The sequence below is a fragment of the Odocoileus virginianus genome, chromosome 26, assembly GCF_023699985.2.
Source record: "Odocoileus virginianus isolate 20LAN1187 ecotype Illinois chromosome 26, Ovbor_1.2, whole genome shotgun sequence".
Taxonomy (NCBI): domain Eukaryota; kingdom Metazoa; phylum Chordata; class Mammalia; order Artiodactyla; family Cervidae; genus Odocoileus; species Odocoileus virginianus.
Window position 1 is genome coordinate 46,860,349 of NC_069699.1, and position 25,700 is coordinate 46,886,048.

The 25,700-nt window shown below is 60.9% G+C and overlaps 3 protein-coding genes across 18 annotated transcripts in view; 2 read left to right on the forward strand and 1 right to left on the reverse strand.

Moving 5' to 3' along the window:
- Nucleotides 1–3,937, forward strand: GMPPB (GDP-mannose pyrophosphorylase B). Of its 3 annotated transcripts, XM_070456072.1 has the most exons (11): nucleotides 1–127; nucleotides 235–368; nucleotides 484–564; nucleotides 649–697; nucleotides 835–977; nucleotides 1,188–1,346; nucleotides 1,433–1,511; nucleotides 1,586–1,713; nucleotides 1,797–1,979; nucleotides 2,058–2,154; nucleotides 3,778–3,937. In XM_070456072.1, the coding sequence occupies exons 2-11, from the start codon at nucleotides 240–242 to the stop codon at nucleotides 3,933–3,935; spliced, it is 1,206 nt and encodes a 401-aa protein (XP_070312173.1). In that variant the 5' UTR covers nucleotides 1–127; nucleotides 235–239; the 3' UTR covers nucleotides 3,936–3,937. The 3 variants fall into 3 exon arrangements, with proteins under 3 accessions (XP_070312173.1, XP_070312174.1, XP_020771727.1); XM_020916068.2 differs by lacking the exon at nucleotides 3,778–3,937 and having other exon boundaries at nucleotides 2–368; nucleotides 2,058–2,428; XM_070456073.1 differs by lacking the exon at nucleotides 3,778–3,937 and having other exon boundaries at nucleotides 1–368; nucleotides 1,797–2,428.
- RNF123 (ring finger protein 123) overlaps nucleotides 2,398–25,700 on the reverse strand; it is a 27,439-nt gene continuing 4,136 nt past the window's right edge. For 7 of the 14 annotated variants that reach the window (XM_070456057.1, XM_070456058.1, XM_020916063.2 and 4 more), the window contains exons 3-39: nucleotides 25,438–25,522; nucleotides 22,798–22,877; nucleotides 22,577–22,671; nucleotides 22,185–22,239; nucleotides 21,987–22,072; nucleotides 21,605–21,691; nucleotides 21,396–21,463; nucleotides 21,099–21,224; nucleotides 20,612–20,726; nucleotides 20,423–20,527; nucleotides 19,882–20,007; nucleotides 19,682–19,774; nucleotides 19,536–19,609; nucleotides 18,732–18,849; nucleotides 18,470–18,563; nucleotides 18,203–18,264; nucleotides 17,951–18,022; nucleotides 17,660–17,780; nucleotides 17,038–17,139; nucleotides 15,749–15,855; nucleotides 15,182–15,380; nucleotides 14,672–14,817; nucleotides 14,292–14,375; nucleotides 13,449–13,556; nucleotides 10,486–10,663; nucleotides 9,660–9,734; nucleotides 9,422–9,509; nucleotides 9,246–9,333; nucleotides 9,081–9,165; nucleotides 7,690–7,829; nucleotides 7,396–7,584; nucleotides 7,238–7,313; nucleotides 6,940–7,024; nucleotides 3,234–3,376; nucleotides 3,010–3,104; nucleotides 2,815–2,900; nucleotides 2,398–2,733 (exon numbers count right to left, since the gene is read on the reverse strand). In XM_070456057.1, coding sequence (XP_070312158.1) covers nucleotides 2,613–2,733; nucleotides 2,815–2,900; nucleotides 3,010–3,104; nucleotides 3,234–3,376; nucleotides 6,940–7,024; nucleotides 7,238–7,313; nucleotides 7,396–7,584; nucleotides 7,690–7,829; nucleotides 9,081–9,165; nucleotides 9,246–9,333; nucleotides 9,422–9,509; nucleotides 9,660–9,734; nucleotides 10,486–10,663; nucleotides 13,449–13,556; nucleotides 14,292–14,375; nucleotides 14,672–14,817; nucleotides 15,182–15,380; nucleotides 15,749–15,855; nucleotides 17,038–17,139; nucleotides 17,660–17,780; nucleotides 17,951–18,022; nucleotides 18,203–18,264; nucleotides 18,470–18,563; nucleotides 18,732–18,849; nucleotides 19,536–19,609; nucleotides 19,682–19,774; nucleotides 19,882–20,007; nucleotides 20,423–20,527; nucleotides 20,612–20,726; nucleotides 21,099–21,224; nucleotides 21,396–21,463; nucleotides 21,605–21,691; nucleotides 21,987–22,072; nucleotides 22,185–22,239; nucleotides 22,577–22,671; nucleotides 22,798–22,877; nucleotides 25,438–25,522 — 3,857 coding nt within the window. In that variant the 3' untranslated portion in view covers nucleotides 2,398–2,612. Of the gene's footprint in view, nucleotides 2,734–2,814; nucleotides 2,901–3,009; nucleotides 3,105–3,233; nucleotides 3,377–6,939; nucleotides 7,025–7,237; nucleotides 7,314–7,395; nucleotides 7,585–7,689; nucleotides 7,830–9,080; nucleotides 9,166–9,245; nucleotides 9,334–9,421; nucleotides 9,510–9,659; nucleotides 9,735–10,485; nucleotides 10,664–13,448; nucleotides 13,557–14,291; nucleotides 14,376–14,671; nucleotides 14,818–15,181; nucleotides 15,381–15,740; nucleotides 15,856–17,037; nucleotides 17,140–17,659; nucleotides 17,781–17,950; nucleotides 18,023–18,202; nucleotides 18,265–18,469; nucleotides 18,564–18,731; nucleotides 18,850–19,535; nucleotides 19,610–19,681; nucleotides 19,775–19,881; nucleotides 20,008–20,422; nucleotides 20,528–20,611; nucleotides 20,727–21,098; nucleotides 21,225–21,395; nucleotides 21,464–21,604; nucleotides 21,692–21,986; nucleotides 22,073–22,184; nucleotides 22,240–22,576; nucleotides 22,672–22,797; nucleotides 25,396–25,437; nucleotides 25,527–25,700 lie in introns of those variants that run through there. The other 7 variants (XM_020916047.2, XM_070456062.1, XM_070456063.1 and 4 more) reach the window with 7 other exon arrangements.
- On the forward strand, nucleotides 4,170–6,592 carry AMIGO3 (adhesion molecule with Ig like domain 3). The gene has a single exon (XM_020916066.2). The coding sequence runs from the start codon at nucleotides 4,170–4,172 to the stop codon at nucleotides 5,697–5,699; it is 1,530 nt and encodes a 509-aa protein (XP_020771725.2). The 3' UTR covers nucleotides 5,700–6,592.

A 25,700-nucleotide genomic window follows, 5' to 3' on the forward strand; every position in this document is an offset into this window, starting at 1 on the left:
TACGTCACTTCCCGCCCGCCGCCAGCCCGAGGTAGGAGCCCGAAGCTGTCCGTACGGCGTAGCGTCCCCGTTTGCTGTGGCCGCGGAGCTAACGTTAGCGCGGATTGGGCGGACAGGGTCACAGTTGGTCAGTCTGGCTGGTGAAGGGCACGGCGGCGGGAGTGTGCGGCAGGGTTCCGCTAGGCGGGCCGTGGACACCTCGGAGTCTCGGACTCACTCTCCGGCCGCCCACAGGTGCAATGAAGGCACTGATTTTGGTGGGAGGTTATGGGACGCGTCTGCGGCCGCTGACGCTAAGCATCCCGAAGCCGCTGGTGGACTTCTGCAATAAGCCTATCTTGCTGCATCAAGTGGAGGCCCTGGCCGCGGTAAGGCCCGGGTCGGGGTCTTGGTAGGTCGTGGGACTGGCCAGGCATTGGAGATTGGGGACGTCCGTGCCTTCGGCTGAGCCCGCCTGGCGCCCGGCGCTGTTCTGTCCCCCAGGCCGGCGTGGACCACGTGATTCTGGCCGTGAGTTATATGTCTCAGGTGTTGGAGAAGGAAATGAAAGCGCAGGAGCAGAAGGTGAGGCGCTGACTTTTGGCCCTTTCCCCTGGTCCCTGCTCTTCACTCCGAGAGGAAACTGACAGGGGCGCTTCTCCCTTCCAGCTAGGAATCCGAATCTCCATGTCCCACGAAGAGGAGCCTCTGGGGACAGGTCAGGAGAGACAGGAGGATCCCTTGGAGAGGGTTTAGGGCCAGGAAAGGGCAAGATTAAGCTTGGATGGGGATTGCTGAGCGTGGTTCCAGGGGCTCAGACCCTCAAGATGATGGTGGCCTCTTCGTTTCCCCCAGCTGGGCCCCTGGCCCTGGCCCGAGACTTGCTCTGTGAGACTGCAGACCCTTTTTTCGTCCTGAACAGTGACGTGATCTGTGATTTCCCCTTCGAAGCCATGGTGCAGTTCCACCGGCACCACGGTCAGGAGGGTTCCATTCTGGTAAGACAGCACGTTTTCTTCCTCTGATACTCACATCCCCTCACGCCGTGTCTCCCCCTCTGCAGCCTTGAACTGCCCGGTGGTGGTGTGGGTGCAGAGCTGTGCAGCTTGTGCCTTTAAGCACTGGGGACAAAGCATGGGAAATTTAGGACAGCATGTCCATCAAGGCTCAGGAGTACTGGAGTAGGCCTGACATCCCCCTGCACTCAGGTGACCAAAGTGGAGGAACCCTCTAAGTACGGTGTGGTGGTGTGTGAGGCAGACACAGGCCGCATTCACCGGTTCGTGGAGAAGCCACAGGTGTTTGTGTCCAACAAGATCAACGCAGGCATGTACATCCTGAGCCCTTCAGTGCTACGGCGCATCCAGGTGTGTAGAAGCCAGCTGCTGGGTGGGCTGGGGTGGGACAGGCTACCATTGCCATGACCCTGCTCACAAGCTGCCCACTCTCACAGCTGCGGCCCACATCCATTGAGAAGGAGATCTTCCCTGTCATGGCCAAGGAAGGGCAACTCTATGCCATGGAGTTGCAGGGTGAGGCAGGGAGGCCACAGGGTGGGGGTGGTCTGTGGCTGGGCTGAGCCCCCTGATGCATTCTCTCCCTGCAGGCTTCTGGATGGACATCGGGCAGCCCAAGGATTTCCTCACTGGCATGTGCCTCTTCCTACAGTCACTGCGACAGAAGCATCCTGAGCAGCTGTGCTCAGGCCCTGGCATTGTGGGCAACGTGCTGGTGGTGAGGCCCTTGCCCAGCCCATAATCGATTGCCTCCATCTTGGAGGACAGGTGGCCCACTTGGGTTTTCCCCGCTGTTCTCAGGACCCAAGTGCCCGTATCGGTGAGAACTGCAGCATTGGCCCCAACGTGAGTCTGGGTCCTGGTGTGGTGGTGGAGGATGGTGTGTGCATTCGGCGGTGCACCGTGCTGCGAGACGCCCATATCCGCTCCCACTCCTGGCTGGAGTCCTGTATCGTGGGCTGGCGCTGCCATGTGGGCCAGTGGGTAAGCCTCTGGGCTGGGCTCGGTGGGGACGGTGGGGACGGCCTCTGCCTCACTGCCGTGCCTACCTCCTCCCCGCAGGTGCGCATGGAGAACGTGACCGTGTTGGGCGAGGATGTCATAGTGAACGACGAGCTCTACCTCAACGGGGCCAGCGTGCTGCCCCACAAGTCTATTGGTGAGTCAGTGCCAGAGCCCCGCATCATCATGTGAGGGGTGCTGCGGGGCCGGTCGAGCCCCAGTTTCCCTTGACAAGGGAAACACTGGCTCGACACGTCTGAAGGCCTGGACTCATTGCCATTTGACTGGGGAGGACTGGACGAGGCTGAAGTTGCCAGACACCTGCCTTCTCCCATGGACATAATCTGGCAAGATCCTTGTTGGGCATACCCCACTCCCTTAAGAACAATGGGGCCCGGACTGTATGGAATAATAATTTAATGCTCACTGCGGCCCTGACTGAAAATCAAGCTGAGGCACAAATAGGGCATGGCTGGACCCCTGCTGATGAGGTTCACACAGGCGAGGAGGTGGGATGGAGTGGGGAGAGGGGGACAGGGCAAGGGGCTCATAAAGAGGGCCCAGCCTGGATTTGAGTTGGGGGGTGGAGGTTCCTGCTGTGTGGGCCAGGCAGGCCTAAGCAGCCGAGGAAGTGGCACTTGCATTGGCTGCCTTGTCCCAGTCCTCCACTGACGCGATGGTGGCTTTGCAGAAGAAGCAGTCCTTGTTGTTCATCAGGTGCTGGTCGATGCAGGCTCTGCAACGGGAGGGCATGCCGGTAGCCAGTGCACCCCTCCCTGCCCCCATCCTGCCCACTGTGCCCAAGGGGCCCACGTACTTGCAGGACTTGTGGCCACAGGGCTGGAACACAGCAGAGATGGGGTGAGCATAGCAGATGGGGCAGAGGTCTTCCTCACTGGTGGGCTGCAGGGAGCAGAGTGCAGGGTGGGCTAGGTCAGACGCCCAGACAAGTGGGTATGCACTACACACACGGTTGTGCTGATGTGTAGTGAACTGGCGTGGCCCCACTCACCAGGGAGGCAGCTGCCACCTGCGCAGATGCAGAGGTTAGGTGTGCCAGCATCTGTTCCACCTGGGCCAGCTCCTCCACGCTGATGTAATCTGTATCTGCAGTGGGGGTGGGGTGGGATGAGGGTCAGGCCAAATGCGGCCTCAGACCCCAGTGCCTCTTGAGTATTCCCAGCCTGGGAATTTGCTCTTAAGGCGACTGACCCGACCCATTCCTGGCCCACTTACAGCTCTGCAGGGAGAAGTGCTTCCGGTCAGGGGCAGGCAGGGCAGTGCCAGGGGCAGGGGGCTCTGGCTGCCCCAGCAGGTAGGATATGGAGCGGAGCTGGAAGCAGGGATCAGCCAGGAGCACTGACGTGGCTCTCTCTGTCCTAGGTAGGAGAGGGTACAAGGGAAGTCAGGAGCCTGGGCCTGGAATCCCTGTTATTGCAGGGATGGGGTCCTGTGAAAGTCCAGCCCACTCCCATTACCGCCTTGTTCGTCCCACCCTATCCCCCTGCTGCTCTCTGATCCTCCTAGTAAAGTCCTAGATCCCAGGAATGACCCACCTTGAGCAGGTCAAAGGGGGCACCACCATGAGATGGTGGAAGTCCACTTGCTCTCTCTCACACATTAACCCTACAAAAGAGACACCTGCCCCTCGTACACAATAATCCTTCGAGGAAAACACCATCTCCCTAATACACGTTTATCTTCAAAAAAAAAAAAAAAAAAAAACACAAGCAGCTGGAAGGCGTACCTCCCAGGCTTCCTCTTCTCTTCCGGGAGACAGGTCCTCTGGAAAGCGGCCGGCCAAACTCGCGCCCCCTGGCGGCCATGCGAGGACTACGGGGCGGGGGGGCGGGACGTGGCGGCCCCGCCCCTCCAGCGGGAGCCAATGGGAGCCGGTGGCCCCGCCCCCTGAGAAATCGCCTCCAGGGGAGTATTTAGAAGCTTGAGCGCGCTCTGGAAGGCACTCAGGAGGGAGCTGGGGAAGCCCGAGAAGGGCGTGGCGAGCGAGCGCGGCCAACTCGCAACTCCAAACCTGGAACCGGTCGGCCTTGCGAAACGGAGCCCGCATCCAGGCTCGCTGAGCGTCTCCCAGCACTTCTCACCAGAGAAGCGGGTGAGTCTCGCATCTGCCGCCCACTGAGCTGCCCTGTCCTGGCCCCGGCAGCCTCCCATATGGCCCGGCTGGTGCTGCAGAGCACACTACTGTGCCTGCTGCGCGTCGGGTTAGGCACCCAGGACTTCCTGCCCCACACGCCTCACAACTGCCCCCACAAATGCGTCTGTGCTGCCGACCTGCTGGATTGCGCCGGCCTGGGGCTGCGGGAGGTGCCGGTCACGTTACCGGCCGCGGCTGCAGACCTCGACCTGAGCCACAACGCGCTCCAGCGCCTGCCCCCCGGCTGGCTGGCGCCCCTCTCCCGGCTCCACACCCTGCATTTAAATCACAATGAGCTGGAGGCGCTGGGTCGGGGAGTTTTCACCAACGCCAGTGGCCTGCGGGTGCTTGATCTATCATCTAACGCCTTGCGGGCACTTGGCCGCCACGACCTCGACGGGCTGGGAGCGCTAGAGACGCTGCTTCTGTTCAATAACCACCTGGCGCACTTGGACGAACGTGCCTTCCACCGCTTGGGCACACTCCGTCGTCTCTACCTGGGCCGCAACGAACTCTCGTTCTTCTCTTTCAACCACCTGCACGGGCTGGGCTCAGCCCACCTGCGTGTTCTGGATCTCTCCTCCAACCGCATAGGACGCACCCCTGTGCCTGACCTGGCAGCGCTGCCTGCCTTTCTCAAGAATGGCCTTTACCTGCACAATAACCCGTTACCCTGTGACTGCCGTCTGTACCACCTGCTGCGACGCTGGCACCAGCGGGGGCTCAGTGCCGTGAGCGACTTTGCCCGCGAGTACACCTGCCTGGCCTTCAAGGTACCCACCTCCCGCGTGCGCTTCTTTGCGCACAACCGTGTCTTCGAGAACTGCTCGGTGGCCCTGGCAAAGGACCTGGAGCGGCCAGAAGAGCAGCTGCACGTGCAGGTGGGGCGGTCCCTGCGGCTACACTGCAACACCAGCGCCCCAGCCCTGCACGTGGCCTGGGTTTCCCCGCAGCACGAGCTGCTCGTGGCACCAGGATCTCGCAATGGCAGCATCGCAGTGCTGGCCGACGGCAGCCTGGCCATCGGCAGCGTGCAGCCGTGGCACGAGGGTGTCTTTGTGTGCCTTGCCACCGGGCCCCGCCTGCATCACAACCAGACGCACGAGTACAATGTGAGCGTGTCCTTTCCTCACCCAGAGCCCGACGCTTTCAACACCGGCTTCACCACGCTGCTGGGCTGTGCCGTGGGCCTGATGCTCGTGCTCCTCTACCTGTTCGCGCCACCCTGCCCCGGCTGCCGCCGCTGCTACCACCGCACCTGCCGCTGCTGCCACCGCTGCCGCCGCTGGCCCCGAACACCCAGCCCGCTCCAGGAGCTGAGTGCACAGTCCTCGGTGCTCAGCAACACACCACCCGATGCACCCAGCCGCAAAGCCAGCGTCCACAAGCACGTGGTCTTTCTGGAGCCTGGCAGGAGGGGCCTCAATGGTCGTGTGCAGCTAGCGGTAGCTGAGGACTTCGACCTCTACAATCCCTCGGGCCTGCGGCTCAAGGCTGGCTCCGAGTCCACTAGCTCCACAGCCTCTGAAGGTCTGGTGATGACCTAGGCTGCCCATGGCCCCCACCGAGGCCGCTGCCCGCCCGCTGCTTGTCCTGCTCTCAGCTGCTGCCCAAACAACTGCCAGCTGCTGGTGGGAAGCCCTGGGCTTGGTCCTTCAGCCTCCCACAGCAACCCCACTCACTGGTAGAGTTCAGGTCTCTTACCTCTCTCCTGCTTCTCCCCAGCACCGGGACCTAGCAGGGCCTACATGTGCCCACGAGGATTGGAACCAAGGCCCAACTGAAAGAGCCCTTGCAATTACAGCCCCAGAATGAGTGGCTGGGCCGAGGCGGCCAGCCATTATGGAGAGTGCTGGTGAGGCAGGGAACCGTGACCACTTCCCACTCCCCAAGGAGACGGGAAGGGAGTGGCCCGCAGGGGAAGCAGAGGACTTCAAATGAAGACCGGGCCCCACCCGCAGGGTGCAGAGGAAATTCCAAGCCCTTCCTCTGGTGAAATGTGACTGCCTGTGCACCTACATTCAGCCTACTTCAAGCTTCACAAGTCCATGCAGTCTGGTGAGCAGGCAAGAAGCAAGCAAGCTCAAGGGACCCCCTGGGGCATCACAGGCCACTGAGGGCAGGGCCTCTCCCATGGACTCGCAAGACAGCAGTAAGGGGCGCCACGGCCCGTGTCCCCAGCTTGTCTGCAGTAAAAAGCCTGCCGAGCCTGGCTGAGACCAGAGAGCCCAGCTGGAGCTCACTGTCCTCCGAGAGTAGAATCCTCTTAAGGGCTGGCACTGGTCTCAGCCCTAATGGCTGAAGCAGTGCCCTGGCTTCACATACATCTCATCGCTCCCACTGCGGGAAGGCCAGGGAGGGGGGCTGGGCCAGGGGGCCCACAAGTATCCTGGATCCAGCTGTCATGGGATTTCTCAATAAAGGCAATTTGTGCTCATTGCTGGAGACTTCACAGACCCAGGTGTGTGGGCTCAGCTCTGAAGCCCAGTAGGGCTGTCCTGGCATGGCAGGCTGGCACCCCGACCCCTACCACTGAATCTGGGTGCCCCTGCCCCCACCTGAGGCACAGCCACAGCCAGCGGCCCTGCCCGAGGCCAGGGTACCCTGTGCTGCTGAGGTCCTGGGTGCTACTCCAAGCTGCTTCCACTGCTACCTAGTTACTCATTACTCAGTTCACACCTCTTCTAGCTTCCTTCTGTCTCCAGGCCTGACTGAGGCCCAGGTGAGGATGAGCCTCGGGAAGGCCCCGCCCAGCCCCCAGAGGGGAGCACAGTCCCCAGCACTCACCCTGAGGCTGGGCCATGCACCAGGAGTCGCACCAGGATGCCGGTCACTGCCACCAGAATGGGGTAGTGGTCCACACTCTCCAGGCCTGCGGGGAAGGGAGGAAGGGGGTGAGCCTCGAAAGCGCTCCTGCTGCAGGGGCTCCAGCACTTCCCTCCATCCTCCCCACAGACAGCTGAGCTAGGCTGGGGGTGCCAGGCCCCGGAGGTCCGGTGCAGGCTGTCATCGGGTCAAGCAGCACTGCTCGGGCAGAGGAACCGAGGCCTGCAGTATGCTGGGTCCTGGGCTTCTCGGTCCTCACCAGGCAGCCGCAGGGTAACCACACGGTCAAAGAGGTTCCTCTCGGCTGTCACCCGGTTCAGCACCTGATTCAGCAGCTGTGGGGCAGGAACCCATTGGTGGGTGGGCTCACCACTAGGGTGTCCCCAGGGTCCTGACCCCTTGCCCGGATGGACCCACCTGTGCGAGCCGCCGCAGCAGCATCTCCGAGGTCGGCCGGGCCCAGTCAAGGAAGATCTCCGGCACCAGTGTGATGGTCATCTCCAGGACGCGCAGCAGGCTGACTGACAGGTCAAAGCAGGTGGCGCATACCTTGAGCTGCCGGCTGTCCACGAAGTTCCGCTCCAGGCGCTCTGCAGCCTGATGGATCTAAGCCCCGCCGGGTAGGTGGGCAGCCGTCAGGGGTCTGCCCACACTGCATGTCGTGCCTCGTCCTCTGCCACCCCCGGCCTGCAAGGTGCCCCCATGACCCACCTCCTGGATCATGCCAATGAACTCGGAGAAGGCCCAGTTGAGTTGGTTGAGGACACTGTTGAGGAAGCTGGGGGCCACGTCCGAACCCTCCCGCAGCAGGTCTGCCATGTGCTGCTGCAGCAGGGTGGAGGGGCAGGGCTCTGCGGGCACAGGGCGGGGGGGAGCGTGGCTGGGCATCATTGCACCCCAGTCGGCGGCCCCGCCTGCCCACCTCTGTCCTCCCTTAGGGGGCTGCTGGTTAAGGGCAGAGAGACGGCTCTCTGGGAACCTCAGGTCTCAAAGGCAGGGGCACAGTGCTGCTAGGGGTTAGGGCTAAACCTGTCCCCTCCCTCTGCTGGGCCAACCACAGGCTGCCGTTGTTCCCAACCCCCATCCCACCCCAAGTTCTAGAACAGCCCCCAAGCGCCAGCAAGTCCCCAGTCACATGCCCTTCAGGGTGTGCTAGACAGGGCAGCCCAGAGCGCTCTCCACTCGTGTCAAGGCCATCCTCCCCAAGAGCCGGCTTTGAGCCTTGCCATCCTCCAGTCCTCTGCTGCCCTTGGTGTGGCCTTGGCATAAGGCTGAGGTGGTGGGCGCCAAGTCTGGGCTGACAGGCAGCAGTAACCAGAGCCCTCAGCTGCATCCAGGCTGGCCAGCCCTCCCCCGTGCAAATCAATAGTTCCTGCAGCAGCAGGATGCGGATTTGCCCCCCTGCTCTCCATGGGCAGCTCAGGTCCATCCTAGAGCCAGGACCAAGGCAACTGGCAAGGACTTGCCATGAAACTGCACAAGGCCCCTGGCCTCTGGGGACCCCATTAGGCCCAAACACTGCCTACAAGGGCAGAAACATACCCCACGGGCTAAAGCGGGCCACTGTGTGGGGCAAGCACAGTGTGGGGGAGGCAGGCTGTGCAGCCAGACAGCCCAAGGCCCTGGGCTGGGCCCAATGGGGGTCCTCGGGCTCACAGGACCGAGAACGCAGACTGTGCTCCCAACAAATGGCCCCTTCCTCCAGGTAGCCCCATGGACACCCTCTGGGGCCCTCGCCAACCCCCAGTCTGTGCCCCTGCCTTGACTCAGATATCCAAGATCCGGCATCACCAGGTGGAAGTAAAGGGGCAGAGGACATGGAGTTGGGTCAGAGGACAAGGGACAGGGCATGCTTGGTTTGTGAGCTGCCAGCAGCCTGGGAAGACGCTGCCCCTTTCACTGTGACCCGAGGGCACACGTGGGACTGCAGAGAGTCCCAGAGTGTCCTTGGACTGGAAGGAGAGAACGGAAACCCTGGGGGGTGGACAGGGAGTTCGGGGCCCACTGCAAGTCCAGGACTGGGGCTGGGAGAAGTGGGGAAGTCTGTGAGAACCTCAGAGCAGCGGGTGAGGGCCCCCTGCCTGCTAGACCTAGGTACTCACTCTGGAGGCTGGGCAGATTGGCATCCTCAGGTTTGGTTTTTAGTAGGTGTGGCAGCCGCGTATAGCGGTACCCAAACCCACAGCCCTGGGGGTAGAGGCGGCAGGAGGTCAGTGGGGCAGGGAAACCCCACCAGCCACAGCCACTTCCCCTCCAGCCAGCCTTACCCGCCAGAGCCGAACCAGGATCCAGTTGGTCTGGGCCCAGGGCCGCTGCTCGTAGGGAGCCAGGAGGTTCTTCACCATGGCGATGCGCCTGCGAGAGCAACAGGCGGTGGGCCCAGGGTGAGGCTCGTGCATTGCAGGGCAGCGTGCCTGCCCCCTGCCCCCGGACCCCTACTCACTGCTCCTCAGGGATCCGCTCCACGGCCCGCAGGGAGTTGGGGTAGCACACGTAGCTGGCCAGAGCCTGCATCAGTGAGTCCCGGATGTCTGCCGGGACAGGCCACACCTCAGCAGGTGCCTGGCATGATCCTGGTGCCCATGCCTTACCCCCACCTGGGTGGCAATCTCTGCAGAAAATGGCCAGCCTGGGGTGCCACCCCGTCCGCATCCCCCCAAGCCCTCTGTCCAGTGCCTCACCAGTGCCCACGATGCGTGTGTCTGCGAAGTGTTTGGCAAGGATGGCGGCCAGACGGGTCAGAGTCTCCTCATAGCCTGCAGGGTAGGGTGATAGGATGAGCTGGTGGGGACTGTGGACACCAGAGGCAGGCACATCTCTTTGTAGGTGGGCTTGGGGAGCAGGCTCCAGAGCCAGCTCCAAGGGCCAATCTGGGCCCAAGCTGCCATCTGGGGACTTTAGGCTGTGTATTCACTAATGGTTGGCCAGAGACTAAGGCACAGACTCAGGGTGGGGGCTGGGCAGGCCCCGAGGCTGAGGGCAGGGCAGGGGACCGGCCAGGAACCTAGAAGCCCACAGCCTAATCCAGAAGTGAACTGCTAAGTCCATCCCGGAATCCGGGGTCTGCAAGAAGCCCCTGTTCCTTGTGGCCACCAGCAGGGCCCCTGCTCCTTGCTGTGATCTGCCAAGACAAGCCCACCCTGCCCCTGCGTGGGATGCCACACCCCATGGTCAGTGCCAGGGCAGAGTGTGAGAGGCCAGCTGGCTCCTGGGCCACAGCAGCACCCAGAAGGAGGTGACAGTCCTGGCAGGGCGGGGCGGGGCTCCTCACACCCTGTGCTCCATTGGCTCTCTTTGCTCCTCACGCCAGGGAGCAGCTGTCTGTGGCTGCTGGTCCTAGGACAGGGCTCTCCGCCAAGCGGGACTTGTGCGAACGCTTGTCTGATGCTGTCTGAGCCCAGGTGGGACATGTGCTTCTGGGCCACAAGAGCTCAGAACAGGGCTCCCAGGGCTCACTCCGCGAAGGCCCCCTTTTCTGCCCCCTCCCAGCCTGAATGGCCTGATCACCTGGGAGCTCCTCCATGCTGTGCACGGGGCCAAAGTAATTCTTGAGGGCGCTGTAGCTGTTGATGGCCACGCTCAGGTAGAACTCGGGCATGAAGGCAAAGAGAGAACCCGTGCGGTCGCCGTGCTCAATGGTCCGCAGGCAGACTCGAAGCAGCCAGTAAATGTCCTGCATCTTCTCCTGCAGAGGGAGGTGGGGCGGACAGGTACTGCCAGGCTGCTGTTGGGGGGAGGGGTGTCATGGGGTGCAGCCCAGTCGGGGGATGAGGAAAGGCCTCCCAGGAGCACGACGTAAGGGCTGGACTCCAAGAAGCGGGAGAGGAGTTCAGGTAGGGTGTGATCAAGCACTGTGCTGGGCAGGCAGGACAGGCCACCAGCCTGGAGAGGCAGCGCTACAGCCCCGACCAGAAGCCTGTCTGCACTGTTTTAAGGTACGCAAGGCCTTAAGCGAGCAGGTGCCTTGTGACCAGAAGCCTGTTGTTGGGACACTACCCAGAGCAGAAGGGTCTGCAGGGGCAAGTGGGGATGAGGCCGCGAGGAAGCTATGGCCACGGCCAAATCCAGGACAGTAAAGGAGTGGACCACTGGGGAGTATGGAGGCATGGATGGGCCGTGGGGGCGAGGGACTTCCCTGGTGGTCCAGTGGCTAAGACTGTGCTCCCAACTGAAGAGTCCACGTGCCTCAACTAAGACCCAGTGCAGCCAAATAAATTAATATTCAAAAAAATTTTAAATGTGCATTGAAGAACACAATCAATAGAGCAGTAACACAACCCACAGAATGGGAAAAAATATTTGTTAATTGTAGTGTGCTAAGGGGTTAATATCCAGAATACAGAAAGAACTGCTACAAATCAAAAACAGAAAAACAATCAAATTAAAAACTAAGCAAAAGGACTGAATAGATATTTCTTCAATGAAGGATATAAAAATACCCAGTAAGGTCAATGTTACTAATCTCTAGGGAAATGCAAATCAAAACCAGAAAGAGACACCACTTTACACAGGTTCAGTTCAGTTCAGTTCAGTCGCTCAGTCGTGTCCGACTCTTTGCGACCCCATGAATCACAGCACACCAGGCCTCCCTGTCCATCACCAACTCCCGGAGTTTACTCAAACTCATGTCCATTGAGTCGGTGATGCCATCCAGCCATCTCATCCTCTGTCATCCCCTTCTCCTCCTGCCCCCAATCCCTCCCAACAGCAGGGTCTTTTCCAATGAGTCAACTCTTCGCATGAGGTGGCCAAAGTATTGGGAGTTTCAGCTTCAGCATCAGTCCTTCCAATGAACACCCAGGACTGATTTCCTTTAGGATAGATTATTATTAGTGAAAAAAATTTTTTCAATGACAATTATTGGTGAGGATAGGCAGAAATTAGAACCCCGTGTCCTGCTAGTGGGAATGGTGCAGCCACTATGAATAACAATACAGCAGTTCCTCAAAAAAATTAAAAATAGAATTACCACACGATCCAGCAATTTTGCTTCTGGGTATACACCAAACAAAAATTTAAAAAATGGGATCTTGAAAAGGTATTAGCACCCCCATGTTCACAGCTGCATTATTCACAACAGTCAAAAGGTAGAACCACCTCAAATGTCCACAGAGGAATAAGTGGATAAACAACACGTGATACACACACAACGGATTATTTACTGTCTTAAAACGGAAAGAAATCCTGACATGTGGTACAACATAGATGGACTATGAGATGGTAAAGCGATGTGAAGTGACCTGAAGTCTACTTAGGTGCAGTACCGAGAGCAGTCAACTTCAGAGACAGCAAGTAGAACCGTGATTGGGAACGGAGGCACGGGGGGAGTGGGGAGTTAGTGGGTCTAAGTTTCAGTTTGGGGAGATGATGACAACAGTCCTGGAGGTGGCTGCCCAACCATGTAAATAGACTTAATGCTACTGAACTCTGCATTTAAAATGATCGAGATGGTAAGGCACGTATGGTATTCTACCATGATTTTTTTAAATGGTTAAGATAGTAAATTTTACATTATGTATATTTTATCACGATTCAAAAAGAAGGTAGAGATGGGAGGGTGAGGTTCCTAAGAAGACAGTGCAGGGGTGTGGTGGTTGCAAGACTGCCTATGGAGGGAAGTGGATGGGCATGAAATCCTGGTGGTGGGAAGTCAGTGCCCATCTTTGTGGGGCTGGAGCAGAGGGGTAACAGGTGAGGGTGGGTGGGGTTGGGGAGGAGCCACCAGAAGAGAGAGCAAGCAGAGACGGGGAGGTAGAGACAGGGAGACCAAGAGCTGTGATCACGCACTTATGCGGGAGGGGCATGCCCAAGAAGGCGAACAAACGCCCTGACACGGGCACCTGGGGAGCATCCAGAGGCGCTCACTTGGTTGCAGGGGAGATGCCAAGGCAGCTGGGGAGATAAAACAAGTACTGTGGGTCCAGGGCTGGGGGACGGGTGTCAAAACACAGTCACAGCAGGAGTGCACCATCTGTTCGTCTGTCCTGGGAGGGCAGACTCAGCTTTCTGGTTCGCTACAAGGTCAGGAAGGCACGTGGCATTCTCCAGGATCTGGGCACGTAACTCAATGAATGAGGGAATGAATGCGTGAGGAGGGAACAAGTCAGTGGCCTTAAGAGCAGGGGATGGAGGGAGTCAGAGAAGCAGACTGAGGCTGGGGGAGGCCAAGCACCTGGACACGCTAGGAGAAGAGGAGGAGAGGCAGCAGACCCGGGAGCAGGTGGAGACAGACTGGTCTTCCCGGGGAGGACCATGAGAACTGGGATGGGGAACTGGGGTCCACAGACGGCATCTGCTTAAGTTCACGGGCATGAAAAGATCAGGGGTTATGGCACAAGGTGGGAGGAGGGAGGCTGAGGAGCTGGGAGCAGGCACAAGTGTGCCCGAGGCCCGGCACCACCCAGCCCAGTCAGTGACCAGTCCGTGAACTGGAGGAGGGAGCAGCTGCTGGCCGAGGCCGCCCTGCTCACCTGGGAGTAGACGGTGGCATGGACCCAGGCCAGACGGCGGCTGAGGTGATCCAGCTTTTCTGAGAAAACCTTCTGGCTCTTGGTCAGCTCTGCCAGGATGTCCTTCCTCTGCCACCCGGAGAGGAGGAGCAGAAGGCAGTCAGGACAGGGCCCGTGCCCAGACCCACGCAGCTTGGCAGGGCCCACTGTGCCCGGGGCAGGCACAGGGTAGGGTGGACCCAGCTCCACTCTTCAAAACCCTCCTCAGTCTTACCTGCTGGTGGGCTTGGGCCAGGGCCTCGGGGCCCCTCAGAGCATGGACGTGGGGCTGTGAGCTGAGCCCATGGCGGGGACCCCCCAGGAATGCCAGGCTAGAACTGCAGCTCCGACAGCTGCTTTTGCCCTGAACAAGCCTGGGCTCTGTGGGCAGGTGGGGGCCGGGGGCTGCCCGGACAGGGAATGGCTCGTCCCCAGGTCGGAGAGCTACGGCACAGGGGCTCCAAGGGAGGGAGGGCGGCAGGCCCTGCTTCCTGCTGACTCTGCACATGGCCGAGGAAGCACTCAGGGGCAAATCCATAATTGATGAGGAGAGTGGGTGTGCGTCAGCACTTAGTGGCCGGGGTGCGGGCACCTTGGCACAGGCCACAGCTCGCTAACGGGGCTCAGGCCGGGCCTGGCCCTGCTGCTGGCCCCACTCTCACTGCTGTGGGCCGGCCAGGGCGGGGTGGGGACGGGGGAGCTGCTGGACAGCCCCCAGGGCAGAGAGCAGTTTTCCCTCGTGGGCTGCCCTGGAGAGCCCCAGCCAGTGAGCCGCCCTCTGCCACAGCTCGCCCTCCCCAAGTCCCACCTGCCTGCCCACCTTACCTGCTTGGGGCACCGGCGGAGCTTGTCCTCTGTGTCCCGCAGGGCCATCGCGTACTCGTTGACATCATCAGACACTCCCACCATCTAGAGCACCAGACACCAGATATCACATGTCCAGGGGGACCCTTGGGCACCTTGCACAGGGTTCTCCACACACAGCCTGGACCCCAGCCCCACCAAACCCTTCACCTTAGGAGGACAGCCCCCTCCCACAGAAGTCAACCAGGTCAGGCCGAAACGGCACCAGCACAAACACTCGTCTTGCTATGACATATGCTCATGCACACAGCCATGCCCAGGCACCGCTGCAGAAAGTGGGCTCGTGGGTACACACAGATGCACGCAGACACACAGAACCACGTGATAGGCATGTGCAAGACCTTGCCCAGCTGCTGGTGAACGCTGAGGTTATACATCATGACGGCGCCATCTAGGACTTCCAGCAGGGAGTTCTCAGTGAGGGGCTGGTCAGGTTCCTCGGGGGGCCGCCCCACCAGCAGGCCCTCATTCCACTGGCTACCTTCGACTAGGGAACAGGGCAAGGACAGGATCAGGGTCAGGGTCGGGGCCATTCCAGTTCTCGTCTAAGCCTATGGAGCCAGGAGGAGGGGCCTCGCAGCAGGAGAAGGAAGCCCTTGCCCCTGGCCCAGGCCCCAGGAGGGACCTGCAGGGAGAATGTGGGAGCCGGGCGAGGGCGGGGAAGGTCCTGCCTCCAGGACCTATTTCTGTAGCATCAATCTCCCGCCCTCAGAGTGCACTTCCCATACCCTTGAGATGCTGCCAGGCCACAGGATCAGGAGGGAACAAGTGTACTTGGCTCTGCGTGGGGGAGAGCCTCACAGGACAGAGGGTTCCGTTGGGGGGCCCCGCTGGCCCTGCCTGGCACCTACTGTCCTCACGCGTCCTCTGCTCTGCGCTCAGGGTGCGGACCTTCACTTTCTCTGAGGCACTCAGGGGCCGCCGTGGGGTCATCAGGGTCACAGCTGCGGTGCTGAGGAAGCGGTTGGCTCGGCCCAGGGTTGGAGAACTGAGCCAGCCAGGCCGAGGCAGGGGCAGCGCACCCCCCACGGCCAGGGCCTGCATGGGGCGCTGCGGTGGAGAGAGGAGGCCAGACTCCACTCAACAATCCCAGGGCCCGGGCCCGCTCGGGGCTCCCTTGACTCGTGGGCTGGGAGATGGGCCCTGCGGGGCCCCGTTTACTATGCGGCTGCTCCTTGTCCTCCAACTGCCCCTGCCCAGCCTTCACTGTGCCTCCCAAGGACTGGGGTCTCGTATAGCCTCAGCAGCTGGCGGCCCTCCCACCACACTGGCCCTCCACGCCTCCCCTATAGCACGGGACCCTGCTGGGTGACAAGCTCCTTGCCAGCACGAATGGGGAGATGGCCCGTGGGACACCCCAGCCCTAATGCTAGAAGGATAGCCCAACACAAAACCCCCGCCTGCCCCTACCGCGGCACCTGGGCCGCAGCGGGGGCTGGCTCCTCATCCTCGTCCAGGTCGTCCATGGTGGTTGCCTGGAGCTCCAGTGGGTCGATCAGGATGTTGGCCTTGGAGGCAAGGTCATCTAGGAAGAAGGGCAGGAAGGCTCTCAGGCAAGTGGAGGGGCGAGGGGTCACAGGTGGAGGGTGCCGGAGTCACATATACCACGGTGCCTGCGCCTTGCCCTCCACCTGCTCCAACCCAGCCTTCACTCTGCACCCCAAGGCTTGGGTCTCGTGGGGCAAGTCCTGCTAAGTGAGGCAGGAGGCTCTCCTGTCGCTCCCTCTGTCTTTATCTCTGAGACCTCACTCTCTCCAGGGCCCTCCTACTCCTCTGACTTTCTTCCTTGTCCTGCGCTGTAAACTGAAGCTGATCCAGAGCTGTCTGGGCCTCACTGCAGGCCTGTCCCCACCTCTATTCTGACAGCCGGACATAGCAGCTCCACCTCCAGCCCAGGCCTTCGTCCTGGCTGCATCACTGGGCCCTCAAACACACTGCACTGCCCTCCCTCTCCTGCAGTTCCTGTTTCTGAGGATGCCTCAACCCCACAGCCTCTGGCAGGAAGCCTAGGGTCATCCCTCCCGCCATGTCCTCCCACCTCCTCTGCTGCCTGGACGACTCTGCTTCCTCTCTCCTTTCTGGGCCCTTGCACTCCATCCGCCAAACCCCAGCGTCCAGAGAGAGCTTCTTACGATGCAGACTCCCAACCCCAACCTCGCTCCTCTGCTTCAGGACCTTCCGAAGCTACCCCGGTCCCCGAAGGAGCCTCCAGCAACTCAAGCCCTCAGACTCCACCCTGCAGACTCCCGGGCCTCATCTCCCACTGCTTCCCACCTCTCATTTTCCTCTCCGGCACACCAGCTCCGGCACACCTCTCCAGGCCGTGCTGGGCCGCCGCTGGCACCTCTGCCCCCACTCACACTGTGCCCTCAGCCCTCTGCACCAGAGCTGCTTGTGCTCATCCTTGAAAGCAGCTCAAGCAGCAAACATGCGCCAGCTCTCCCCACCCCACCCCTCACCAAGGCCCCGAGGTTCCCCTGCTCCATCAGCCCGCGATTTCATGACAGGGCTCCCAGACCTCCTCTGGGGTGGATGCAAGGGAAGGAATAGCTGGACGACAGCCCGAAGCAAAGGAGGGCCAGCAGCATCTTCTCCACTGAGCAGGTGGAAAGCTCGGGCGCCCTCTGGTGGACACAGCACAGCTCAGCAGTCAAGGCAGGGCTGGCTCAGGAGCTGCCCTGTCCACCACCCACGGGCCCGCAAGCACCTTTGAGCGTCTTCCGAAGGTGTGAGAGGAGGCCTCCGAGGCGCTGCAGGTCAAAGTAGTCCACCTTGCCGTTATAGAAGATCTGGGGTGGAACGTAGGCCTCTGCGAGGTCAGACCAGCAGTTAGAGCTCAGCAGTACCCCTGGCCTTGGCCACCGACCTGACCAGCCTTCCCCTACCACTCCTGCCCTCTGCCATTTCAGGTCAGTTCCAGGAACAGCACAACTTGGGATGAAGGGGGCATTCTTGGCTGTGCGTCACCCAGGGAAGAATCAGAGGACCCTGACCCAGCCCTGTGGGAGATCCCCCAATCCAGGCTGCTCCCACTGAGCCTTGAGGACTCCATTCCACACAAACAGTGCCCTCAGCACCTCAGAGCCCAGCCAAGGCATCCCCAACAAAGGGCTGGGCGGGCAAGGACCGAGGAAAGGGGCCTACAGAGGACAGGAAGCTGGGGACCATCAGCGCAAACACCGTGCCCCAGGGAGCAGGGCTCCATCAGGCAGGAGGCCTGGGACAGCGCCCCCAGCCCTGGCCTCGGCCAGCCTCCACACCAACGGCCAGGGCTGCTCGGTGCTCAGCTCTGCCCAGCGCCTGCCACGCGGGGCCCGGGCCACACTCACCCTCACTGAAGGAGGTGCGCGGGTTCGAAGCCTTGTACTCGTCCCAGTAGAAGCGCAGGGCCGAGATCAAGCGGTGCAAGAAGCAGACCATGTACTCGGGGGGGCAGAGCATGGGCGTGTTCTGTAGACACAAGTGTGAGACACACGTTTGAACAGCCCAGAGGCCATCCCGCTCCCCATCCGAGGCCCTGCCCTGGGACCCAGGGCTCAGTGCGGAGGGCAGGGTGATGGCCAGATGGTGCCCGAAGCCAGGTGCAAACCCCATGACACAGCCAGGGTGGGGACACCTACCCCCCGGCCGCTGGCATTCTCCTGCAGAAACTTCCGGAACTTGGTCAGAAAGATGTACCTGGAAGCTTCACCCTTTGGGGGAAGGAAAGCTGAGGCTGTGAGGAGCTGAGGATGCTGGCCCCAGACTGGACCCAGAGGCGTGTCCCAGCCCGCACCCTGCACAGGGCCCATGCCAGCCCTGCCCTCTGGGTCTCCGGGCCCCGTCTGGCACCCTCCCCACCAGGGACGCAGGCAGGCCTGGTAGTCACTCACCCCGTTCTCATCCTTATTGTTCAGCAGCAGCTTCAGGATCTGGACCTGTAGTTCTTCTACCACTGGGAGTGGGGTGAGGAGCAGGACCCCCTCAGGCCGGGCAGGGCCCTCAGGCTCCCAGGGATGGGCCAGGGGAGCAGCTTTGGATGAGGGTTCTACCACCAGGGATCCCCGCGTACCACCTAAGCACGGTCCCCTCCAAGTGCCCCAAGTACACCTGCGCACAAATCCTCCACCCCCACCCAGTGCCCGAGACTGGGGGCCAACCTTCAATGCGCTTCTTGAGCCTCTGGCAGCCCCGTTCGTAGGCACGCCGCCGGAGCCTCTCCTCGGAGGTCTCTTCCCTCACCTCCTCTTTGCCCTGGGCAGGGGCAGGGGGATCTGAGATGGCAAGACTCACCCAGGACCCAGGAGAGCTCTGCTCCCACCCTCAGCCCAGGAAGCAGCCTCACGTGCCAAGTGCAGGTGGTCCAGACAGCCCGGATCAGCCCTCGCTGCAACTGCGCCCACCCGCCTCAGGCCAACTCACCTCCCTGGGGGAGCGGTGGGGCCACCATGTAGTCGGGATAAGCTCCTGGAGGCCTGCCTCCTCCACGCGCAGCGGGCTCTTGATGTAAAAGAAGACGACAGACCGCAGCACGTCGAAACTGGTGGTCGTCAAGGCAGAGCTCCGCTCACCACCAGGGCCCCGGACACCCTCGCGAGTCCTCCCTGGGAAGCCCTCCCAGAGCCTGCCCTCCCCCGTCTCAGGGGCCCATGGCTGCTGTGCGCCTGCCTGCCCTGCCTGTGAGCCCTGAGAAAGGGCTGTGGTTGTCAATGCCGTGCCCAATTCCCAGCAAGCGCCTGATCACGGCTTGTCACAGGAGCAGGTGCTGGGACAGCTGGGCAGAGGGCTGTGGCCTCTCCATGTGCTTCTGCCTCCTAGAGGCTGAGGACTCCAGAGAGAGAGGACAGCTACTAGCATAGGCTTCCCAGCCAGGGGCCCGAAACTACGCTGTCTTTGCTACTCCTGCCGTTCTCCATGTTTTTCTGGAAACACAAAAGCTGACTCTGTCAAGATCTCACAGGAACACCCGCCATGGGCCACAGATAAAAGCACGGTGCTTTGGCTGAAGAGCGCAGGTGCAGGTGGCACCTCGCCCACCTCCGCGTACCGCTACCCTCCTTGCTCTGGAGAGAAAGTGCTGGAAGGCTGAGTCCTGAAGCAAGGTGGCTCTGGCCCTCCTGAGCCTCCATGGGGAGCCCTGGCTGAAGGCACACCACCCTCCCAGGACCTCTGCTGGCCCCAGCGGGCACCACAGGTCTGGCCTGCCTGGCAGCAAGGGGAGGATACAGGACGCTGCTAAGCAGAAACTTGCGGGACTTCTGATGACTGAGGATGGCGATGGTGAGCCGCAGGTAGCGGATCTGTGGGGAGAGGGTGCTCAGAGGGGGCGGGGGAGGCCTGGGGGGCTCAGGGCCCGGGGCGGGAGCTCCCACCTGCAGGCTCAGGTCGGGGACGATGGGCGAGAAGCGGTACAGCCGCAACAGGGACATCATCAGCTGCTTGAGGCAGTCCTGCACCTCGTAGTCCTGGAAGAGGCGGTCAGCTGCACAGTGAGCCGCCAAGGGCAGCCCGGGCCAGCCGTCCACACGGCCTTCTCCAACACCTCCCCGCACCTCCCCCGTCCTGGCCTCACCTCCATGAAGAGCCACAGGAGGTCCAGGACCTGGTGCACCACGGTCTGCGCCTGCTCAGGGGAGCCCGCCTCCACGACACCCAGCAGGAAGCTCATGAGCACGGCCTCCACCACGTACACCTCGCGCTGCACCAAGGCCAGGTGCCAGTGAGATGGCGGCCTTCTATCCCACTCAGGCCCACCCTCCATGCCCTGACCAAGGCCACAGACGGACTCCTGGGCCCCCTCGAGCAACCCTAAGACATGGAGGAGCCCTTACGGGGTCTGAGGGAGACACAGGAAAAGCCACTGCCCCACGGCCCCTCTGGGCTCTGCACAGGCCATTCCCTAGGCCTGGGCTGTCACCACCCCTGGATCTTTTCTAGAAACCCCAACACCCTCAGCTGGAAGCATCTCCTCCTCCCTGCCCCCCGCCGCCCCATGATATCCTTGAGGTCTGAGAGCTCTGGTCATGGGGGCCCCGCCAGGTGATGCGGCTGGACCGCACGCACCTCAGCACCCCAGCCCACAGCCTGGGCCTTTCCCCCTCGCGTCCCCTCACCAGGAGCGGTGCGAAGTGATGGAATATGTGGGCCAGGGTGAGGAGGATGGTGGGCTGGCCCTGCAACTGCCACTCAGAGCTCTCCTTCTCCACCAGCCGCCCTTCCTGGGAGTGCGGAGGAGGAGAGGACAGTGAGGGGTGGAGGGCCGCAGAAAGCCCCCAGCCCACCCGGCCCGGATGCTGGCTCACCACGGGGTCCAGCTCCACGCTGAGCACGGCCCGGAAGCAGCCCAGCAACCTCTGTGCCCGAGCCAGGTCGGCGCTCGGCGGGTCCTGCAGGGGCCGGTAGCCTGCCACTGGGTAGGTACCACCGCGTTAAGCCAGCAACACAGGCTCTGTGGCTCAGCACGCCCACCCCTCCCACCGAGACCCCTGCAGTGGGGCCTGGGCTCCAGGGCAGGGCTGCGAGGTCAGACTGCCTAGTTTGCACCACACCCCTTCCTCCCCTCTCTCTGTGGACTGAAACTTCTCTTGCCTCTTCATGCTCTTCACTGTTCAACTGAAACAACGATGGTTAGCTAAGCATCATCTTTGACACTCACCTAAGCCATACCCTATTCACTCCTCATGGCAGCAGGGCCTGCCCCAGCCCACAGAGCTCCGGGAGCAGGGAGCCCCCCTCCCAGTTTCCTCAAGCACATCCAAACAGCCCACAGCCTTCTTCACAAAAGGATATCGCAGGGGACGGCTGCCGAAGTTGAAGGCCACAGACTCCTTGAAAGAGAGGCTGATGGCTGGGAAGTAAGCCATGCCCAGGCCCCTGGATAAGTTCTCAAAGGCGGTGCCCAGTGACACACCATTCCTGGAGCAGAAAGGAGGGCCCATGAGCCAGGGCTAAGAAGGAGGTGGCTGAAAGGGACCCCGGAGCAGGCCTCCAGCTGCCAGAGCCAAAGCCCTTACAGTAGGGCCCAGACCGTGAGGGCAGCCTGGGGATGCCCCAGAGGCCAGGCCCGGGGACAGAGGGGAAACTCACAGGGAGAAGGACAGAGTGCCTTCGTCCAGGTCGATCAGGCAGCTCACGATGTCCCCTGCTGCCCACGCCTGCCAGGGGAGGAAGTCGTGCAGATGAACAGAAGCCCAGGGCCCTGCCCACACTGCCCCTCCCCCTGCATCTTCCACTGCACCCAGGGGAGACTGGCCACAGGACAGAGGGCAGGTGGGCAGCAGGGGCCTGGGCCTCACCTTTCCGTAGTTCGTTGTGGTCACGTTCCACTTGCGTACCCGGTTGCCATCATAGGCGTAGGAATTGTGTGTATCTCCAACCCCCTCCTAGGGAGGAGCCATCCGTGAGGTCTGGGGAGTGGGGAGGGGCAGGGCCAGAGCCCGCCAGGTACCAACCTTGGACCCATAAGGCTCTACTGAAGGGGGCTGACACACTGAGGGAAGGCAAGAGGGCTGTTTCGGGGCTGGGGTGTCCTGGGATGGGGTGGGACACGGTCCTCCTCCAGAGGGCAGTCCAGGTGTGGGTCCTGAACGAACCCCATTGGGCTGGGGGGTTGCCTGAGCCCTGCTGAGGCCCGCTGCGGACAAGGTCTCCCTGGGAGGGGCGCCTCTCTGCCAGTACCTCCTGATTGAATCGGCAGTTGATTGTGCACCAGCCAATCTGCATGAGCCCCTGGGAGGAGATGAGCACCTCGTAGATCCATTTCCCTGGAAAGAGTCATGTCAGACCCAGCAGGGAAACAAAGACTGCCTCCTGTCTCAGGCCTGGGCCCTCGAACTCCCTGCCAACTCCCTGGGCCATGGCGGAGCATGATCTCACCTTTGTACACGCACGTGGTGGAGCGGATCGTCCCAAAGTTGCTGTGTCCAATCACCTGGGTGGGGAGCAGGGGGTGGTGAGCCTCTTCCCAGGCACACAGGGGGCCTCCCCAAAGAAGCACAGTGCCATGCCAACTCGGCTCGCCTTGGTAGCGACACCTGTCGTGGCCAATGCTGAACCATGCCGGAACAGGGTGGAAAGGCCCAGGCCCGGGTCAGGAGGAATCCTGGGCCGGAAGCGTGACGGGAGGGGGCTGTGTTGGGAAGACCTCAGGGCTGGGGTCACACCAAGAGGGTTTCAGGGCTATGTCAGGAGGATTTAGGGGCTGGGGACTCAATGGGCCACATCAGGAGAGGCTTGGATCTAGGGCCCCATGCCTTGCCCTTGCTCACCCCCAAGAGGTCATCATCCACCAGAAGCAGCCCTTCAAAGCCACCTGTGTGGTCGAGGACCACAGTGGACGGGCCAAGCCGCCCTTCAACCTGTTCTGCAAAGCAGAGACGAGGGTGAGGGGTTGGGCCAGGCACAGGCTCAGGCAGACACAGAAAGGGCACCGAGCCCCCCAGGCCCACCCAGCCCTTGAACCCCCTTCCAGATTTATGCTGCCACCTACCCTGGCTCTCCTCCTCCTCCTCGTCCACATGTAACAGCTGGTCCAGATGCTCTGGCAAGTTCTGGAAGCTCAGGGGTTTCCTGGGGAGAGTGAGAGGCTGAGAGGGGGCCCCCAAGTCTTTGAAACCAGCCAGATGATGCCAAACCCCTCTCCCAGTCCCCTTCTCCTGAGCTGAGGAGGGTGGCTGCCCAGACTCCAGAACAAGGGGTGTGCCAGTCCCGCATTCTGGGATGCTGGGGGTCAGAAGACTGGGTTATCCACTAAACTTGGAGCACTGCAAGACTGATTTAAAAAAAAGAAGAAGAAGGAAGAGCCCTCTGTCAGCCTTAATCCCCTCATTTGTACAAATGGAACAACAGCTGTATGTCAGAGATGCTGTGAAGAGTCCGAGCAGTAATGCTCCCTGTGTAGCCCAGGACCTGCCCACTCCTGAAGGTGGCTTGTTGATTACGCCTGGGCCAGGAGGGCTGGGAGAAGCGCAGAACCCCAGGATGCTCAGTACCAAGACCGTCTAGTCCAATCCTTGACCCCAGGTCTGTGGTCCCATCCAGGGAAGCCTGTGTGTTGAATGAGACATGTCCTGGGAGGATGCAGGGCTCAGCCCTCTTAGCTTCTGGCTGGCTGTGTCCTGGACCCACCTGCAGAGGAGAGGAGAGCACACGGCAGGCCACCTGCCCCAACCAGACGGGCTGGGAGGATGTGTCTGAGTGGCCCCCTCATCCTCCCAGCACACATGCCCAGAGGAGAAAGAGTTCTGCTTAGTGCTGGCCAGCTAATCCTGAGCTCAGCTGCTAAGAATAGCCAGGAATGAGGTGGTGGTAACTAGCAGGGCTCCAGGAGCAGAGTCTGAGGCCCATCCGGATCCAGCCCGCAGACTGCTGGCACCTGCTGTTCCATGTCGAATCCCAGCTCACACCCTGCTCACTGCCTGAGAGGTCAGACCCTGGAAGGGCACTTGGATGGGCCAGCACACCGACTCTCCGGCTAGGTAGCTTCAGCCCAGGCCCAGGGGCCGTATGTTCCCACACCGTGAGCTACAACTGACCTTGAGCTGCAAGGAGGAGAGACTCATGAAGCCTCCTCCCCACTGCTGTGGAGCCCCAGGTCAAGGCCAGGAGGCAGCTGTGCAATGGGGTGCCTTGCCAGTAATGTGGAAGGCTGGAGCCCCTCTGTCTCTTAACACCCCCAGTGGGCCCACAGATCAAGCAGGCTTCCTCAAGGGCACTTCTTACAGGCCCACGGTGGGAGGGCTGCTCCAGTCCTGTGCCTGCTTTTAAGAGCAGCTGTGGGCAGGCAGTCTGAGACTTGGCCTCAGTGAATGCCTGCAGCACCTCCCATTTGGCCACCCGCAGCCCTGGCCTGGCCTCTCTGGCCTGCCCAGATCCTGTGTCCCCACCACCACCGACTAACGGCTCAGCCACCTGCTCTCACTCCTGGCAACCGCAGCCCCAGTGGTAGCAGGATCATTTCTGCTGTCACATGAGGGAGGGATCAGGTGGCCCTGGGGACAGGCCAGGACTGGGGCTGGGGTAGAGGTCTACAAGTGGAAACCCTTTGGCCACCATGGCTGCTAAAATGGAAGAGGGGGCCCTTTGGGCCTGCCCAGTGAGCAGAGACTTCAAGACAGAACAAGGCTGGCTGGCGAGGGGGCTGAAACTTAGGGACACCCATGCCGCACTGCAGGGAGGAAGAATGTTCAGAACCCTTTGAAGAAGAAGAAATTCACCAGCAGTCCTACAAGTGACTGAGATTCAAACACTCCAGGCACATGATCCCAACCCTGGGTGTCCATGCAGCACTGTTTACAAAAACCAAAGCCCCCCTAAACTAGGGCAGCGCTCAGGCAGATTCCTGGCTCTAAAAGATGCCCACCACTATCAATTTGTAGTGTAGAAAACCATGCAGGAATAACCTCTGATGACAAAAACAGGATTTAAAACTCCAATAAACTTTTGGGGGTATGTCCATGCAGTGATGGCTTCTCAGGTTATCTGTGTCGCAACTTACTAGATGGTGTGCTTTAAATACATGCAGTTTATGGTATGCCACTTATTCCTCAATAACTTTAAAGAAACTGACAGTGACAAAAAGTTTAAGCAAATTTCCCATATGGCAAAACCCAAACTGCATACATTATGAGACAAAGAAAACAAAATGGAATCACGCGCCATCCTTTATATTAGAACATGGCAGACGCTTTTGCTTTTACAAGTTGCTGCTAAACTACACTTATAACTTGGGTATAAGCTCAACTTAAAAATACTAAACATGCAAGGAATAAAGGGCTGATGGGGTCTGCATATTATAGATCCAGCAGAGGCTACGGAGGGCCAGGGTGCAGCGGAGGTAAGGCCAGGTGCACATGGACCAGATGCTGAGTGTAGAGTAGGTGTGAAGTGCCACGCTGAGGACTAACCCTGCACTGTGCCCCTGACCTCCGCTACACCCTCAGAAGGGAGGTACCAGCACTGCCAGGGCGGAGAATCTGGTACTCTCTGGGCCACAGTCTCACAGGCAGGAGTGGCAGAGCGAGAATGGAACGCAAGCCAGCCCACCCAGAGCCCAGCCTCCCTCCCCACAACCCAGCCTCCCGCCTCTGGTCTGGCCCCGCAGAGGGAGGGGAGAGCCATCCGGCCATACCTGCTGGTGGCTGCCGCGGGGCCGTGATCAGGAGAAGAAAAGACACGGTGCAGGTAGTCGTTCAGCAGCTTCTCATGCACGAGGCCTGGGCCACAGGTTAGAAGGGAGAAGGGACACAGGGTCAGTGTGGCTCCCAGTCCCTACCGGCCACAGAGGCGCCTGGTCCAAGCCCAGCCACAGGGGTCAGAGGAGCAGTCCCAGTGGGTGCCCTGCTCCATGGCAGTTGGTGGAGAAGAGGGGGCTCACACGTACAAGGAGGCGCA